Here is an 18,598-nt window from a genome sequence, read left to right as displayed (position 1 = left end):
AGTGCTTGTCAAAAACAAACCCACCACTTTTCATAAGTACAACCTGCTCAGACATCTCATGGCTAGATTTATTTCTTCTTTCACGTCACATGGCATGCAGTGTGCTATAGATGTAGTCACTTGAAGTTCAGTCTTCTTGGAGAAAATTGTTCATTAAGTGGCATGAAATGACAGCATTTGCTCTGCCACCACTTTCTCACATAACAAGCTTGAGAACAAGCGTCATGTTCAGAGATGTTATGCTGACTGAAATGAGATTTTTCACAGCTCAGATTTGCCACACCTTGTTCTATTTGTATGTGATCCAATAGTGTATTGGGTGTTGACAGACTTGTATCTGGAGGAAGGGAAAAAAGAAACAAAACCTGAAGCTCACTGTACATTTCGAAAGCAATACCAAAGAAGCTTGCTTGTCAAACAGAGTTCTTCTATAGAAGATGAGGGATGTTGTCAGTAGCAATCGATAAGTTCAATCGCGAGTCTACATTACAGCGAGAAGTGAAATTGGATACCGGAGAATTTGATCCCTTACCAGCAACTCTTAGACACTTCCTCCTGAATCTGGCGGCGGTGAGGGATGATGGTCTTACAGCAAAAGAACAAAACAAGAGATGGGGAGAAATGCTCGAAGATGGAAGGATGAGTGAAGACATGAGGCCTTTATGATGAGAGATAACAGAGTTTATAATGGTGACAGATGTGAATGGTTTCCCTACATTTTCTTTTTTTTCCCCCCTAGATGCATCATCCTATCCAGATGAAACCCGCTGACAGTGAGAAAACAAGTGGTAAGTGGATTCATGCAGGATGACATAAGCCATGAGATGGAGATGTTGAGGAAAACCTGTAAGGAGAAGGATTAGGTAAAGGCAAATGGGGTGTGAGATTTGAAAAGGGTAAAATTGACAGCAGTACACAGCATCTATATAGTGCAGTGGTTTAAGAGCAGAGCTGGTACAGGATGATATACTTCTGTGTCTAGAGAAGTAGACAGAAGGAAAACAAAGCGGCAAGTCGCAGAGATTTGTGCAAAAGGCTGGCACTCTGAGTGAGAGGCAGAAAATGTGGCAGCATGACAAAGAGAGAGCGCTTGCTTGAACAAGAAAGAGAGGGGTGCAAGATTTTCGCACCTGATGTAAGTGCTGCTTTCACAGCGCCATAATTGTTTGGGTTTCACTAAATAGCCTTCCTGTTTTCGTCTTCCTGCAGCGGTAGAAGACAGAAAACTCTTTGTCGGCATGGTTTCAAAGAAATACGGTGAGAACGAGGTCAGAATGATGTTCTCGTCTTTCGGACAGATCGAAGAGTGCCGAATACTTCGGGGACCGGATGGTCAGAGCAGAGGTAAGCGTGCCTTCGGTGTGGACATGATGTTCAGCACCGCGCATCCGCCATGTTCAGCACACCAGAGTACATATTCTCATCAAGTATTTATGCAGGGCCCCTCCCTGATTCTTCATTGCAACCCCGGCACCCTCAGATCAAGTGCTATTCACCTCCAGTGGCACTTTTTCTGTCCACATAGTGTATCCTCCCATTACTGTGACACTCTGCCTCCACAACTCGCAGTGAAGGGCCACTGCACTTGCTGTCCGCCACAATGGCCCGTCGCCTAGGCAACCGCTGGCTGCCGGTGTTCGTAGGCTCAGCTGGCAGGCGGCTCAGCTCAGCTCCTCCTTTACCGCCTCCTTCATCACACTCTACAAAGGCTGGAATTAGCCTGTCATCGCATCTCCTACATAGCACTCTGCTGAATAAAGCCTCAGATAGCAGGCAGCACGAGGCTCTAGCGTCGATGCTTATATACGATTAAATCCCACAGAAGACACAGCTAGCTATGAATTTCTGCTCTTTTTCTAGTATACGTACGCAGTGTTCCTACAATTTGAAACGGGCCCTATTAGCCTTTGATGTTTGCAGGCCTTGCATATTTTAGTAAATCAAAGCCCTTCAGTGTGTATTTATGTGTGCATTTTCTGTGTATATAATCACGTTGACTGTCTCACCATGACATCACGTAGTCAAGCCTCTCTGGGTGGCAATTTAATCTGTCGATCACCGCTCATCTGACACGTGTTACTGTTCTCCTTGTTGTTCTTTCTTCATGTGCTAACCAGTGAGGGTGGTTCTGTGTGCTTGGGAGTTGCCATTCTCTGTACTGTAATGTCTTTTTTTGGGGTTCATAACGAGTTGTCCAAACCTTTTGTCTTGTTTTTGTTTCTTCTTGTCCCTCCCCCCCCTCCCCCTCTCCTATTGTTTCCCCCCTACAGGCTGTGCGTTTGTCACATTTGCTACCAGGGCAATGGCACAGAATGCAATCAAAACCATGCATCACTCTCAAACTATGGAGGTACTGTACCCCTTAGCACCTATTTCTCATTTCCCTCCCCCCCCTTCCCCATACATTTTGCTGCCCCCTTGTGTTGAAAGATGAGGAACCTGTCCAAGCAGATGGCATCCATTCATCACAAAGCATGAGTCATTTCCAAAACCACTCTTGCTAATTACAAAATTACATTGTCATCTGCAGAATAATTGAATAAAACTCGAAACATTGCCTTTTACATAGCTGCTGAGTTCAGAACTAACAGGACACAAAAAGTGCTGTCATCTTTTATTTTGGGCTGAACTAAATGCATTTCACTTATTGATTCTGATAACAGAGCCTACCCATTAGTGTGCCATTATATTAGTCTGTATTTTGGACTACAGGGGAAAAGAATCCACACTATCAAATATAGGTTATCAGGAAAAAAATTAGACTGAAACAGCTCCCCTTTTAGACTTCTTAAAAAGTGGGTCTGTGTACTCATATAGCCAATGGAGTCTTTGTGGAAGTAGAGCAGTGGTAATTTGACAGCTAGCAGGTCAGAGGCTCCCCAGTGAAGCATCAGACCAAGTCTAATTAGGAGTCCAACCAAACATAACACTCCTCCTACCAGATTAAACTCTGGGGGGGGGGGGGCAGTAGCAGTGCCACCTATTCTGCCCCCACAATCACGTACTCCCCGATTCTCAGCTGCTGTGGGAGTTGCTGCTGGTGCAGAAGCCATTTTCCCTAACCAGCCTGGTCCCCATCTGGCTCTCAACTCTTAAAATACTTTTGCACCGCATGCCTTGTCCATGCGTCTGTCTGAACATGTGACTGTCTGTTTGCGAGAGTCTCCGTATTGTAATGCATTTTTCTTAATGTCTGACATATCCCTGTTTGAATGTTATTTATTGTTAATGTTGTCCATCTGTTGTCTGCCTATTTGTGGACTCGATTAAACTCTTTAACGTGCTTAAATGATTCACCGTCTGCACCATTGTCCTGTGCTTTTATTTATTTGGAATGTGGCCTGGTTTAGCTATGCATGGCACATGTCCTCTCTTTTAGCTTTGATATGAATGCAACAGGCATACAACTATCTTGAGGCATAGAGGAACCAAACCCACCCCACTCCCCTTTAAAAACAAAAAAAAAAAAAACGAATTCAAAAAAATCCCTATGCAGTGACTGTCCTTGCATGGGTAAATAAACTTGGTGTGCTTTTGAACCGGTCTAACATCTCTTAACTCTTCACCGCTCCAGGGCTGTTCCTCACCTCTGGTGGTGAAGTTTGCTGACACACAGAGAGATAAGGAGCAGCGACGCCTGCAGCAGCAGCTAGTACAGCAGATTCAGCAGCTCAACAGCGCCTCCACCTGGGGAAACCTGGCTGGGCTGGGGACTCTTTCACCGCAGTACCTGGCTGTGAGTTTTATTAAAGAACACACAGATTAGCCTTAATGTACTAAAACCTTTATAGTTTATCTGTTTAAATTGAGTGTACAGAATACACTTGGTAGAGAGCACTGAACCACCTGATAATTATCAATCTATCCCGTGGGTGGGTGAGTGGGTGTGTGAGCGTGCATGTAAGAATTTTATCACCAAGCTTTATGAATGTGTTCCTGTGTTAGGATATTAAGGTCAGGTGATCCCTTTTTTTTTTTTTTTTTTTGTTAAGTTTTGGTAATGACTGTTCTAGCTGGAAACACAGCTGCCATTTTGTGTATGACATATCCAACCATATTGTTCTAAGTAATAAAATAATCTGTTGCAAGCTGAAAATGTATTAGGTCATTGTGTAAGCTGAATATTGCACAATACTTTGACCAAAAGTACAAACTGAAACTTGGCTCAGAGTAGAATAATCTTCCTCCTCGAACTGTTTTCTGGCTAAAGGACACTGACATGTGACTTGCATATGCCTTCTCTAATTCAGAGCCAAAGAACATGTGACTTAGATGGCAACAGCTGAGGCGTTTTATGTTTCTGGGACAAAAATGAGACATTGAGCCTGTTGCATGAAGCTGTAAAAGCTGTCGTGCCGTTTATTTAATTTAAACCTCACATAACTTTTTGCCTTCTGGTCAAAATGTGTTGCCTCTTGCTAACATTGTCAAAATAATGACATGGAGTATAAATCTTGGTCCCGAGTTGTTCCTGTGCATCAGATAATTTTCCACAGATTAGACAAACAGTGAATAGTTTGCTACGGGCCATTCGATCCCTATACAACCCTTGCAAGAGCTTGGTTCGTATTGCCGGCAATAAGTTGGACTCGTTCCCGGTGGGTGATGGGCTCCGCCAGGGCTGCCCTTTGTCTCCGGTTCTGTTCATAATTTTTATGGACAGGATTTCTAGGCGCAGCCAAGTGGCGGAGGGCTTTCGCTTTGGTGGCCTCAGAATCTCATCTCTGATTTTTGCGGATGATGTGGTTCTGTTGGCTTCATCGGGTGAGGGCCTCCAGCTCGCACTGGAACTGTTCGCAGCCGAGTGTGAAGCAGCGGGAATGAGGATCAGCACCTCCAAATCTGAGGCCATGGTTCTCAGCCGGAAAAGGGTGGAGTGGCCACTCCGGGTCGGGGATGAGTTCCTGCCCCAAGTGGAGGAGTTCAAGTATCTCGGGGTCTTGTTCACGAGTGATGGGAGAAGGGAGCCGGAGATCGACAGACGGATTGGGGCTGCGGCTGCAGTAATGCAGACGCTGCACCGGTCCGTCGTGGTGAAGAGGGAGCTGAGTGTAAAAGCGAAGCTCTCAATTTACCGGTCGATCTACGTCCCTACCCTCACCTATGGCCACGAGCTGTGGGTAGTGACCGAAAGAACGAGATCGCGGATACAAGCGGCAGAAATGAGCTTCCTCCGAAGGGTGGCTGGCCTCTCCCTTAGAGATAGGGTGAGAAGTTCGGCCATCCGGGAGGGGCTCAGAGTAGAGCAGCTGCTGCTCCACATCGAAAGGAGCCAGCTGAGGTGGTTCGGGCATCTGACAAGGATGCCCCCTGGGCGCCTCCTGGGTGAGGTGTTCCAGGCATGTCCCACCGGGAGGAGGCCCCGGGGCAGACCCAGGACACGCTGGAGAGATTATATCTCTCGGCTGGCCTGGGAACGCCTTGGTATTCCCCCGGATAAGCTGGAGGAGGTGGCTGGGGAGAGGGAGGTCTGGGCCTCTTTGCTTGGGCTGCTGCCCCCGCGACCTGGCCTCGGATAAAGCGGATGAAGATGGATGGATGGATGAATAGTTTAGTCCCCAAATTTAAAGAGGATTTAATAATGTTAGGATAAAATAATATTAATTATCATGTCTGATCTAATTTTGTTTTCTAGATTTGACTTTTGTTTTCTTTCATATCTTGACAGCTGCTCCAGCAGGCCACTTCTCTCAGTAACCAAGGCAGTCTCAATGGTATTCAAAGGCTAGGAGGTGAGTTTCAGAAGATCAGTTTACGAGTCGTAGGAATGCAAAAAGAACAAGCTGTTAGGGCTGGGCGATATGGCCTAAAATTCATATCGCGATATAATTTGAAGCACGTGCGGTAACGAGATATATATCACGATATTCTATTCTTCTGTATAACGTATTTTCCACAGTATAAGGCACACTTAAAATCCTTTAATTTTCTCAAAAATCGAGAGTGTGCCTTATGTATGAATTCTGGTTGTGCTTACTCACCTCGAACCGATTTTGGCGTTATGTTAAAAAATGTTTTAGTACAACTTTGGCAAGCTGCACGGCTTGATGGATTGTCAGAGCATTATGGCTGCCGTAGTGAGGAGCTTTGCGGCGTAATCTGGGTCCAAAACTCCGTCCACTTCAGGTCCCAAAGTCAAACGAACATTGAGTTAAAAACGGTCTAAATTCTTTCATCTTTAATTAAATCATCAGCGTTGCTGCTTTATCGGGTGTAACAATTAAGTTTAACATCCAGGCATCCATGAAAACAGAATTTATTAATTTTAACAGAGTTAGAAGTTAGCAGGAAGTTAGCTCGCTAGTTTCCACGTAAACATGACATGCCATGTTCTGACTGAGAGATTTTTTTTTAAACTAATTAAAACGTACAGCTCTGCTACCACTTCCAACATAAATGAAGACAGAAAACTAAACAGGAGTGGCGTTTGCAGGGTTACTGAAGTTGGACTACCTGGTATATAATGTTGTGCTACGTGATTGCTAGCGACACAGCTATGTTAGCATAACATTAGCACAGTGAAGCTGGAGGATGAACGCCAACTTTTTTTCCACTCGATAAAAGTTAACGTGAGGGATTCTGGTGGTTAGAGACAAATGCAATCGCATAGCGGGATGCTATACAGGGGCCAAACTTCAGTCAGGAGAACAATTAAGATTATTCATCCACAATACAAGGTTAGTTATTAATATACTGCAACAACATGGGAATAGAACAGCTGCGAGAGAATTCAACATTAATGAATCAATGTTATGGAAGTGGAGGAAGCGCAGTTTTTGGCTTTCCCCATATTTCAAAAGTGCTTCATCTCTTTGCTATCACTGTCGCCGGGCATAATTTGAATCAAATCACTCAAATCACTTTTTTATTGTCATATCACATGTGCAGGTACATTGGTACAGCACATGCGAGTGAAATTCTTGTGTGCGAGCTTCACAAGCAACAGAGTTGTGCAAAATACAATAACATAAACAGGCAAAGTATACGAATGGCTAAATCTGAAACTAATAAATATATGTACAATATATAATAGTATATGCCAAAAAAAAAAAATTCTGGATGTATATACTAAATGTTTTTGTGTGTGTGTGTGTGTGTGTGTGTGTGTGTGTGTGTGTGTGTGTGTGTACACATATTTTACAAATTAAATAGTCAATAAATAAAATATATAAAAATATACAGAGTTGAGACATGTGCAAAACAGTGGCATTACTATACAGTATGGAGTGCATAATGTTGAAGTTCCAGTAGTGGAGGTGAGGTGTCTATGACGTGCAGATGATAATGGTTGTAGCCGCTGCGATGCTTTCAACCAAAACAGGCGCAGCTTGATGACATCAACATGCGCAATCGTGATAGAGCGATATAGTCAAAATCTCTATTGTTGGCCAAATTTATATCGTTTCTATCTCCCACCCCTACAAGCTGTGCTGCTCATGTCACCAGCCCTCTGTCTCGCTGCGCTTCGCCCACATGCTTTTAAGTACCTTAAATTACATTACTCTTTTCAGATCAGTGGCACGCTAATTACCAATAATGCTATTTTCAGCCTATTCCGGCTGCTTGAAGACAAACTGCTCATCCCTCTGCCTTGGTCATATTAAAAGCCAATGTGAAGAGCTTGAAAACTACAGATGGGGTGCTAAAACGAATGATAAATCTTCAAGTTGGAATTCATATTAGATGGATTTGATAGATCAAGTCTGCTTCTTTTGTTGGTCATGCTAAAGTAATATACTGTATTTAAAATGTTAAAATAGCTTCCCGATCCAGGTTTAAGTGGCTTGAATTTGCACTCTCCCTCATGACCAGTGGGGGGCGACTTCTCTTGTCAATTTATTGTGCCAGCATTCAAAAAGCAAGGCGTTTTGTTTTTTTGTTTTTTTTTAATGTGGCCCTACCCTGTAATTGACAAGTAGCCACTGTATGAGGATGACATTTGTCACTAAGTCAGAGCCATCCTGGTTTTAAATCTCCAAAATGGTAAATGGAAGAAAAATATGAGGTTTTACAGCCGTGTCCATCTTGCATTCTCTGAGATCTGAGAATGTGATTTGGTGATGGTAAATTTCCCAATATCCAAGCAGTTTAATATAGAGGAAAGCTTTTAAATGAATGGCAGCACATCCTATTTTAAACTTTAAAAATTCATTGTTTGTTCTTTTGCTTTTAAAATCTATGTATTTCTTCCATGACTACTTTCAAATTTATGCTGTATGCAGAAAAATTCAGTCTTTGATAATTCGCGTGTCTTTGTACTCTCAGCGGGTGTGAATCCACTTCAGCTGCAGAACCTGGCCACATTAGCTGCCGCTGCAGCTGCAGCTCAGAGTTCTGCCAGCCCAACTTCCACCAGCGCTCTGTCTACCAGCAGCGGTGCCCTGGGAGCTCTTGCCAGTCCAGGTAATTAAACACAAACATGAGATGAATTTTGAATGCTGCCTGTACAATACATACAACAGTTCTGTGAGTCGAGCCCCATGGCAGCATCATGACTAGTTAGTTTTGTTAGGGGTGTGTTTTGGCATGGCCTGGCTGTAATTGCTTGAGTCGCCACCTCTGCTCTTTGTGTACTAATTCATGTATAATATATTAACTAAAGTATAAAGATTCACTCTCTCGCTGATTGAGGTGTACAGTGCATGTCCACAGTCGGGCCACTTCTCCTCTGCAAATCTCCCTCATCTACTATTTGCCTAACAGCCCTCAGCCATTCCTCATTTACTTTATGGGAGTTAATCACCCACATATAAAAATTTTATGAGAGCCCCCATTTCCCTTCAATCTGTGTAAATATACATTGGCTCCATCTGTCTAAGTTTAACATATGGCTGCTTTACTAATGACCGCTCCTCTCTGTGAGACAGATTTTTAACTGCCTCATCTCTGCCATGTCCTCCTCTATAACCATAACAATGTGAGGCAGATGTAAGGTTTTAAGAATATCTTTTTTTTTCTTTTTTTTTTTTTGTCATTTGTCAACAGTTGGGTCAACAGCAGGGTCCAGTGCTGCCGCTGCCGTGAACCCCTTGGCATCTCTGGGGACTCTGCAAGGTCTCACTGGGACCTCTGTGGGCCTCAACAACCTTAACGCTCTCACCAGCAGCGTCAGTGGTGAGAATCTCCTTATTTAAAAACTGGATACAAGCCAAAAAAAGGAAGATGCATGTTGATGTTGGGTCCCCATGCTCAATGGGTACTTTTAAACTTTTGCTTCTTACAGGTATGGGGGCCATGAACGGGGGTCTGGGAGCCTCCATGGCCAACGGGTCAGCAGTCAGCTCTATGGATGCCCTAACCCAGGCCTACTCAGGGATGCAGCAGTACACAGCGTCTGCCCTGCCCGCCCTCTACAGCCAGTCTCTCCTTCAGCAGAGTGTGGCTGGCAGTCAGAAGGAAGGTGAGAAGATCCCTGGCACACATCACTCAATAAGAATTTTCAGAAGTTTCTTCCTAAATGCAATGAACTTTTATGTTTACAGTAAATGTTTTGTGTGCATTTGAATTCACGTCTAACTAGAGTATCTGAATTTCTTACCAAATGGAGTAGGGCCAGAGGGCGCCAACCTGTTCATCTATCACCTGCCCCAGGAGTGTGGGGACCAGGATCTTCTGCAGATGTTCATGCCTTTTGGAAATGTGGTCTCCGCCAAAGTTTTCATTGACAAACAGACCAATCTGAGCAAGTGCTTTGGTAAGTGTGGTGACACTGCTGGCGTTTCCCTGGTTACATCAGTTAATGGCATAGCAGCTTTGTTTCACTGCAGATTTAAAGTTTAAATGGAGTCTAAGTTCTCTGTAAAGATGAACATGTTGATACTTGTATTTTCTATGTAAATGGATTAGATGCATGCATGTATGTCTGACCGGAGGTGGTATTAAATATCATTTGCATTAGTGTTTTACTGAGTGCAAGCAGTACACCAGTATTGTGATGTAACACCACCTCAAATGCAAATTTAAAGCAGTGAGTGAAAATGGTGCAAAAATTGAAGAGGAGTATGTAATAATGCACATGCTTTTGTGCATTACGTTAACATGGCTAAGTCGCAGTTCACTATCAAAGTGCTAGAATAAAGGTAACTCTGACTGTAGTTGAGGGAAGCTGAATAGTTTTATGGCCTTGGGGACAGAAGGTCGTCAGTCTCTCTGTCAGAGCAGGTTTGAGACAGCAGTCTGTTGGACATGCTGCTCTTCCTGCCCTCTAAATCTCAGATTCACAAGGCAGTATTTATAGTTGTGACCCTTCTCTCTGACATTAACTGGCAGAGAGAAAAATAAAACACCATGTGGCTTTCCTCTGCAGCCTGTCCAGCCACATGGTGTCCAAATATGTGTAAAACTGATGAGTCATCTTGTTTAATTTCCCCTTAAAACCAAAATAAATTACACAATACACTTTTGAGGTATAAATTACGAAAACACCCAATGCAGCAAATATGATTCACATTTAAACTTTGATATGGAAATTATTTTGTACATTTTGTCAGAAGGTTCACTAAACACTCAGTTTAGCTAAAATTAGATTTTTCTGGTAGTTATTTCATGGTTTGTGCTTTTAAAGGGAAAGATTGCAACCTCTCCAGTCACTTCCTCATCCTGTGGATGGGCTCCAGCTTTCCTGTTGTGAACTGCAGGTAGTGACTGCAGTCCTTGTTTTGCTCTGCTGTCCGTTTGATATAGAGGCACGTGAACCAGTACTCCACCTGCTGGAGGTTCTGGTTAGTGGCTCTTAAACTTTTAGTGGATTTCTAGAGCAGAAAAAGAACTACATTCACCATGTGCAATCCATGATGGTGAAGATGGAGTCTGTCTGGCTACAGGAAGGCAGATGCCAAGGAGAGGGGGTGATGGTCAGCCTGGTGATATGGAAATGAAATGTTGGCATTAAGTTGCTGTTTTGTAATGTATTCAGTTTAGTTTTTCTTTTTTCTCAGGGTTCGTCAGCTATGACAATCCTGTGTCTGCACAAGCTGCCATCCAGGCCATGAATGGTTTCCAGATTGGCATGAAGAGGCTGAAGGTTCAGCTGAAACGCTCCAAGAACGACAGCAAACCCTACTGATCCTAGCCCCGGGGCCTTCCCCCTCCCCAGCTCTAAAGCTAGCACTGCTAGGGTAAGTTCACCCTCCAGCCAAGGTCACCACAGCAGAGACTCAGTGGGGCAAGGGGACAGAAGCCCATCACAGGAGGGAGACTCGGCCTATTCCTTAAAAAAGAAAAAAAAATGTTTGCAATGATCTTTCCACATTTTTGCTGTATTTCATTCCTGCGGTTTTGTCATGTAATTTGAGTCTGATTTAGTATTTTAATGTATATGATTATTTATGACTATCACTGGAGTCGGTGTTCGCTGGAGGTATTTTGTGTCACTGTATTTAGTGGAGAGCATCAGATGTTTCCATGCCATTTCATTGCCTTCAGGTCAAGCTAGACAGGTTGACTAAGGATCAGTTGTTGTTTCTGAAGCTAGGTCACAAGGACCCCCGAGCCCAGAGCTTTAGCCTGTGTTTGGCTGTTTACGTGCAGTTTGTCTCATCCGTATCATTGTCAATGTGAAACTCTTTTCTACGCTAGATTTTCCAGTCTTCACCACACCTCTCTTCTACCCCCTCCCCTCTGTTTCTCTCTCTGTCATCTTTCATTATCTAAGCCATGTTGAGCTAGGCTACCTCTCTGCGTCTTTATTAACAACCTCTTCCAGTCATTCCATCCATCCTCCAAGTCTCCCACAAGGGACTGGCTCTAGATGGATCTCTTTGGGTGCCAAGTATACAGTTTGTGCATGTTGGAGTCTCTGCCATATGTCCTGGTGGTGTCACTTCCTTAAATCTGTGTATTATTGTTTTGTTTTTTGTGCGTTGGGAGAGGAGGGGGGGTTGCCCGTCCCCCCTGTTGTCCTTACTGTATATGTGGTGACTGGCATTATTTTTGTTTTTTTGTGCCTCATGGCTAAATGATTCTTGTGCTGTGCCCCTAACTTTCTCTTCTCTCCTCTTTGTCCTCTCTCTTTCTCTTTCTCTCTCTCCTCTCTTCCTTTTGTGTTTTTGTTCCTTTTTAGAACAAATCTCCATGCCTGTTTGCTCATCATTAGCCTAGCATGTCTTCATGATGTTGAAAGACAAGCCAAACTCCTGGCCCACATCATCCCACCATTGTCTGTGATGTCTCTCTAAGCTCGCCTGACCCCAATACCTGGCCACCCACTGACCTTGACCTTAGCTCAACCTGATTTTTCTGCATGTATATTCATTTTTGTTTTCGTTTGCTTTTTCTGTATAGAAATGTGACGGGTGGGAGAGAGGTCAAGCAAAATCAATGTGAAAACTTTACCTAGGTTAAGTTCATTTGAGTGACCTGTTTTTTGTTTTTGTTTTTTTGCGAATGTTTTAAAAAGAAAAAACCTGTGGGATTTCTTACTTTTAATTTAGCTTTGTGGGACTTTTTTTTTTTTTTTTTTTTAATGTTTTTTCTTTTTACCTCTCTCAGTAAAGCTCACTTGAAAGTTGATTACAGGGATTGGCACACAGCTGTGCTATTTGGTGCCATTAGCAATATGTTGGCTTCTTAAAAAAAATGCTACAGACCACTTTCCAACACTTTTGAAAGTCTGACCATTAAAATCCCTCTCAGTGCTCTGTAATGATCTCTACATTTTGCAGGCAGCGTGAAGACTTACACCAAGGCTATTTAAAAAAAGAAAAAGAAAAATTCATTTATAAAAATATCCAGTGTTTTTCTTTTTCTTTGATTTCTTTTTGGGTTTTTTGTTTTTGAACTATTGATGGCACAATAAAAGGTACATTGCTCTGTTGAGAGAAATGACTACCTACATGAGTCAACTTTTTTAGAACTGATTCACAAATAGACAATCTGTGGTTTAAATGCACACTTAGATTAACTATATTTTATACCATTGAATCTATAGAAGTTTAACTAACAGAACCCAGGCAAACGTTGGGTTTTTTGTAGATTACGTTGTAATGTCATCTGTGTTTGGGCAGGGAGGGGGGGCAGGGGCGGGAGGGTCTTCAGTGTACTACATTTTTAAAGAGGACTAAAAATCTGTTTGATCAGCATGACCATTTGAGGGTCATTTCTAGTAAATTAAAAAGTTCAAAATTCCTCTGCTTTAATTGTAATTTTGTTTTCTGGTTTAATTTCTTTTTTTCTTTTTTTTCTTTTTCTTTTTTTTAAAGGGTCATATTTTGAGCCTTCCCCCCCCCCCCCCTTTTTTTTTTTTTTTTTTTTTTTTTTTTTTTTTTTTTTTTTTTTAAATATCCCTGCTAAACTTCCATGGTACGTACATCTTGTCAACTTTCTGTGAATTTCTCTTTGCTAATTTAATTAATGAATTTTTCACTTTGCTTTTGTTTGGATGCCTCGTTGAGAGATGATTTACAATGTCTGTTAATCATACAGATGCCAGACAATGTTGTTCTGTTGGATTTTGTTGTTGAAGTGCCCATGTGTCAAATATTTCTTGTGCTTTTTTTAAAAACTCACCACTTTGTTTGCTGTAATATTACCTAGTTTGTCTGTACACACACACACACACGCTGCAACACATGCAAACACACACAAACACTCTTTCGTGGTTGCAAATGTGGGAGCCCCTGAAGAGGAGAGAACTCGGACACAACACGCAACCTGTGGGTCTCTGCACGTTTTGTTTTTCTTTCCTCTTTCTTTTAAAAACATGCACTCGTGTGATGCTCAAGAAGTCACACAGCACATTAAATCGACTTAATCCACCACAGTAGTGTTGGTTTACAAATAACATTCCATTTTTCTCAGCACGAAAGTTTACACTTTTTTATCAGGGTGGCATTTTTGTGTGACGACCCTGGTAAAACTACCACTTCACCCTCCCCTTCCCCCAAAGAAAGGGTTCCCTAAAACTGCGTACCTGATGGCGCTAAAGAGTTGTCAGCTCAGGGCTCTTTGTTTTTTTTCTTTTTTTTTTTTCTTTTTTTTTTTTTTTTTTTTTTTTTTTTTTGTGTGTGTGTGCTTGTGGGGGGGGGGAAACTAGACACTGACGCAGGATTACCACACAAAATGCACTGTTAACCACCATTTGACTTTCTTTTCAGTTGGGATTTTTCCCCTTTTACTCTAAACTTAAATATTCCTAAACAAAAGGAAGGTACCAAATTTGAACCGGTGCGGGGGGAGGGGGTGTTATAGTTTTGTAAGGAGATGTTAAGCACAATTGTGGGAGCTAATCACTTTTGCAGAATGTCGTGTGTATGTGTGGTTACAATCCCAAATTTTTCCAAGGTACCACTGATTTCTCTTTTAATATGGGCATGTGCTTTTTACAGTATTTTTGTTTTGTTTTCTATCCAAATGCAATACAATATTCAAAGTGCCATATATACGTCTAGAAACTGCCTACACATTATTAGGCCTTGGTTTAGAGATTGCTGCAGTTCGCCTTTCTATTTTGTTTTGGGTTTGTTTTTTCTTTTGGGTCTATTTATGCCAGTGTCATGAAAGCTCTTGTCACCTGCTAATGTCTCCCCTTTGCCTTTACTGTGTTGAGTTATTGGTAAATGTGTATTGTGATGTACTCAATTTGAACAGTTGGTTTAAAACCTTGTAGATAAACAATAAACTTCCCTATACATTTGAAGGTTAAACGTCTTTCTTAGTGAGTGCGAGCGCGTGTGACACTTGGCGATACAAACCGTGGGGGATCACGCGTGTTTTGGTGGTGGTGGGATATTTTTGAATTTAATAAAACAGAGGTACAGTGCAGAAGAGTCAGTGTGGGTGCCATGTGTCGGCCACTGAAATGACTGCAGGTCTGTGGTGGTGCAGTGCATGGTGAAGTGTTACTATGAGTGAATATAGTTTAAAACACTTAAAGGGGGGGAATAAAGCACAATGTATAGTCCACAGCAGTCCCAACAGGAACTCTACTCACTTCAGGGGCTTCCATCACAAATCCTGATTAAGCTCTAACAATCACGGTTTCTTCTGTTGGTTTTCATATTCTGAAGTGCTTTTTTTTTTTTTTTTTTTTTTTTTTTTTTTTTGACAGTGTGGTAGCTTTGCATCTCTATAGATATCGTCTTGATCTATAAGAAAAAGAGTAGAGAAAAACTTTGTTATTTTTCTTGTCTGATAATCGGTAGGACTCTGTTCATGTTCCACCAATAATTTAATAGATGTTTTTTGTCTTGTCTTGATGAAAGCCAAAGTGAGTGCATCTTGATGTAATCTGTATTATACACACAGTACAGTTATATATAAATATATATTTTTCGTTCTGTTCAATTACAAATTTTTGAAACTGGGTGGGATTTGAAAAAGACAAAAGACAAAAAAAGACATACACAGGCTGTCCAATTTCTACAACTGGTGGTTCATATGTATTTTGTACCCGTGAAGCTTTTTATATTGGAAATTAAAGGAAAAAAAAAATCTATATTGGGGGAGGGGGAAAAAAAATAAAAAATTGTCTGGCCTATCAATGTGGCCTTGCCTTGACCAGGTCTTGAGTCTGGCCTCTTGCTGGTGTCAAGCAATTTTTTTTTTTCTTCTTCTTCTCTCTTGCTTTTGCCACTAAATGATGCCTGATTTTTGATCTTCTTTATCCCCCTTGGATCTCTGTGTCCCTCACTTCATGAATCAGTTTCAGGGGAGGGGGTGGGGTTAGGATCCTCTAAATTGTGGTAAGTTTCATGTTAGTATATTTGTGCTGTCCACATACTTTAATGGTCATCAGGATTTTTGACAACTTGTGTGGATAATTGTCTTAGTTGAAAAGGTAACTGTTTAATTTGAGCCTTGCTTTTTACCTGTGTGTAGTTTTCTTTCCCATAGTGGAGTGCGTAGCTGAAAGACTGTTCTGTTTTTTTTCTTTTTTTTGGGTCGATGTTTGTTTGTGTGGTGTGTTTCTTTGCCTCTGTCTCCGAATTAAACCATTTCCCCTAATATGGACTGTGTGTCTTTGTGTGTTGTGCTTGTCCAGTGTTGTAAAGGCATTGTACAAACCTCCACCCACCCTTCCCCAGTGTGTCATGTCTCACTAACTTGTTCTCTTTGTTGCGCTTCTTTCTGCTTTTACCTGAGCTGTAACAGGTGGGGTGGGCAGGACGAGCCATATCGTATTGTATTGGGTTTTATCGGTAAAAGTACTACTGATCTGTGACCCTGCACCCAAGAGCCAAAGAAATGCAGGCACTTTAGTTGCATTTGCACAAAACATCAGTTCAAACTCAGATGTTGTGGTATAAAGAATGAGCAAGTCCCGTTAAACTGATTGTTTTATTATAATTTTTAAAAATGCACAATTGCAGAACATCAATGAGCTCAGTTCTTAAAAGCAAAGATCTGAAGCAGTTTGCCTGAGATAAATGCAAATCTAGTTTTGTCCCCTCTTTTACAGGTTCTCCAAAGAGGGTTATTTGCTGCTCTGCTTTTATATTGATTTGAAATGAATATACTTTCTCTCCACACAAACATGTCCAGTGTTTACCAAGAGTGGTCCACAAAATAGACTATCCATTGAGAGGCAGTTCCCTGGGTGAAACTGCATTGGAGAATTTCCAGACTGCAATGAAGGGAAGGCAACTGTAGTTCACCCGCCTGTTAGAACAAAGGTATGCAGAAGAGCATCTCTGAATGCACAACACGTCAAACCTTAAAGCAGATGGGGCTGCTACAGAAGACCCTACCAAGGCCCAGTCCTGTTAGCTAAGAACAGAAGCTGATTGTCCAGAAATGGACAATAAAAGACTGGAAAAAATGTTGCCTGGTATGAGTCTTAATTTCTGCTGCAACATTCAGATGGTAGGGTCGGAACTTAACATAAACATTTAAAAGCATAGATGTCTTCTTCCCCTCTTATGAACAATTCAGGCTGCTGCTACAGTTGGTGTAATTATGTAGGGAATATTTTCTTGGCACACTTCAGACCTCATTTATTTTTTGCTGATGTTCACTGTGCTTAAATAACCTCTACAGATTCCAGATCTCATTCTGGTACAACTCCTTTTTGATGTCATGGAACAGGTGCTTGGCATCATGAAAGTTCAGCAGCTGCACAATGTGGTGCTAACATGGACTAAAATCTCTGAGGAATGTTTCCAGCAACTTAAGTCAAGTCTATTGTTGTACTGAGACTGCTCCGAAATCAAATGGGGGTCCAGCCTGGTAGTGGCAAGGTGTACCTAATCAAGTGACCAACAATAGTATGTGATTTGGTGTTCTATTGGACAAAATATCCAATTTGAAGATGAACCCATGGAATTTTCCTGTTTCCTGGTATGTTCTGGTAGTTGAGAAGACAAATACCTGAGGCTAAGTTAAAACATACTGACTTTTTTCTAGAATGTATCTCCTTTTAGTAAATATAAACAAGAATTGACCACAGACCAAAGCTATTGTTTCTTAAAAAGTCTCATCTCTAAGATTTCCCCCAAATCTATAAAAGGTCACATCTTAAATCCTCCTTTAGTAACAGGACACGTTTATTTCCCAGAGTGTTAGGGAGTGGATTTAGCAGCATTACATTAGCAGTCTAAAGGCATACAAAGAACCTCAAGATCCAACTTGTTCTGTTGCGAAAATGGTGTGAGAGGAGAAACTGGCATCTTTTCCCATGTACAGGCGTTTCCATGTTCTCAGTCATCAAACACACAGGATGTAAGGAAGTAGGATGTGACACGTCACAGTGCTGAGACGTTATGTGACTTAGGAAAGCACTTTCTGTACAGTGTAGCAAAGGTCTTTTCTATTTAACCATGAACTTCTGAGGAGTTTAAAAGTGGAACTTAAGGTAGTACAATAGCGCCACCCAGTGGTGGAGATCCCTCTGCAGAAAATGGCAGGCAGTGAGACGATACATAAAGATGCTTTGGCATTTTGGATTAATACAGAACATAAGGGAAAATTTAATAAGCTTAACACTTTGCAATTAAACTTTACATTTTCAATCGTGCTTTGGTTGCGCTTCAGCTATCAGAAAATGTTGGTTCTTCTGTTGTAAAGTAAACCAGGTCTATGAGCTGTTCGAATAATCTGATAGTGCTGGTGAAAAATTTAGGCTGTGTATAAAATGCACTGTTATTAAACTCCAGAGCTCTGGGATCTTTAAATCTGATCACAGTTTATGTGGAAGATCCTGAAGTTTGTGTCCTGGACTAATGAATGGTTGATCAGTCCTTATTAGCCATTATTAATTTAACATTAATTAACACAAAACATCAAAAGTTGCCTGTTACAAACTGCTCGGTGCAGGAAACCTGTGTGTGGGACTTGTGCATGTGTTTCATGCACTCACTGAAATGGGAGTTCGGGTGCTGTTTCATTGTTTGGAGATTCCTACATGATCCATGAAAGACCAGCAGGTGTGGGAGTCTGGGCATATGGTGGGAGCACAGGCATCTATTGTTACAGCGTCAAGGCTCACCTTGATCTCTGTCACCACTGGCCCTTAAAACACACAGACATGGCATACTGTCTCACCGTTTCAAAATCCCCCAATTCCCCAAAACCACCATTTTCATTCATTTGACCTCAGAACAGCCTCAGCATATTTAAAAAAATAAAATGTAGCAACAGTTTGATTTTACCAGTTAATATTTTT

General features: G+C 41.7%; 1 protein-coding gene across 4 annotated transcripts in view; it reads left to right on the top strand.

Moving 5' to 3' along the window:
• Window positions 1-12,825, top strand: part of LOC146704837 (CUGBP Elav-like family member 2) — a 31,463-nt gene extending 18,638 nt beyond the window's left edge. For 3 of the 4 annotated variants that reach the window (XM_085462253.1, XM_085462255.1, XM_085462256.1), the window contains exons 4-14: window positions 740-788; window positions 1,210-1,344; window positions 2,271-2,350; window positions 3,575-3,736; window positions 5,669-5,732; window positions 8,266-8,403; window positions 8,986-9,114; window positions 9,224-9,400; window positions 9,548-9,694; window positions 10,938-11,117; window positions 12,062-12,825. In XM_085462253.1, coding sequence (XP_085318379.1) covers window positions 740-788; window positions 1,210-1,344; window positions 2,271-2,350; window positions 3,575-3,736; window positions 5,669-5,732; window positions 8,266-8,403; window positions 8,986-9,114; window positions 9,224-9,400; window positions 9,548-9,694; window positions 10,938-11,065 — 1,209 coding nt within the window. In that variant the 3' untranslated portion in view covers window positions 11,066-11,117; window positions 12,062-12,825. The remainder of the gene's footprint in view (window positions 1-739; window positions 789-1,209; window positions 1,345-2,270; window positions 2,351-3,574; window positions 3,737-5,668; window positions 5,733-8,265; window positions 8,404-8,985; window positions 9,115-9,223; window positions 9,401-9,547; window positions 9,695-10,937; window positions 11,118-12,061) is intronic. The other variant, XM_085462254.1, reaches the window with a different exon arrangement.
• Window positions 12,826-18,598: the final 5,773 nt, after the last annotated feature.

The sequence above is a fragment of the Copadichromis virginalis genome, linkage group LG7, assembly GCF_057382275.1.
Source record: "Copadichromis virginalis isolate Kocher_CV1m ecotype Utaka linkage group LG7, C_Virginalis_male_GT1.1, whole genome shotgun sequence".
Lineage (NCBI taxonomy): Eukaryota > Metazoa > Chordata > Actinopteri > Cichliformes > Cichlidae > Copadichromis > Copadichromis virginalis.
The sequence above is the reverse complement of the archived record's forward strand: the minus strand, read 5'-3'. Positions and strand labels throughout refer to the sequence as shown.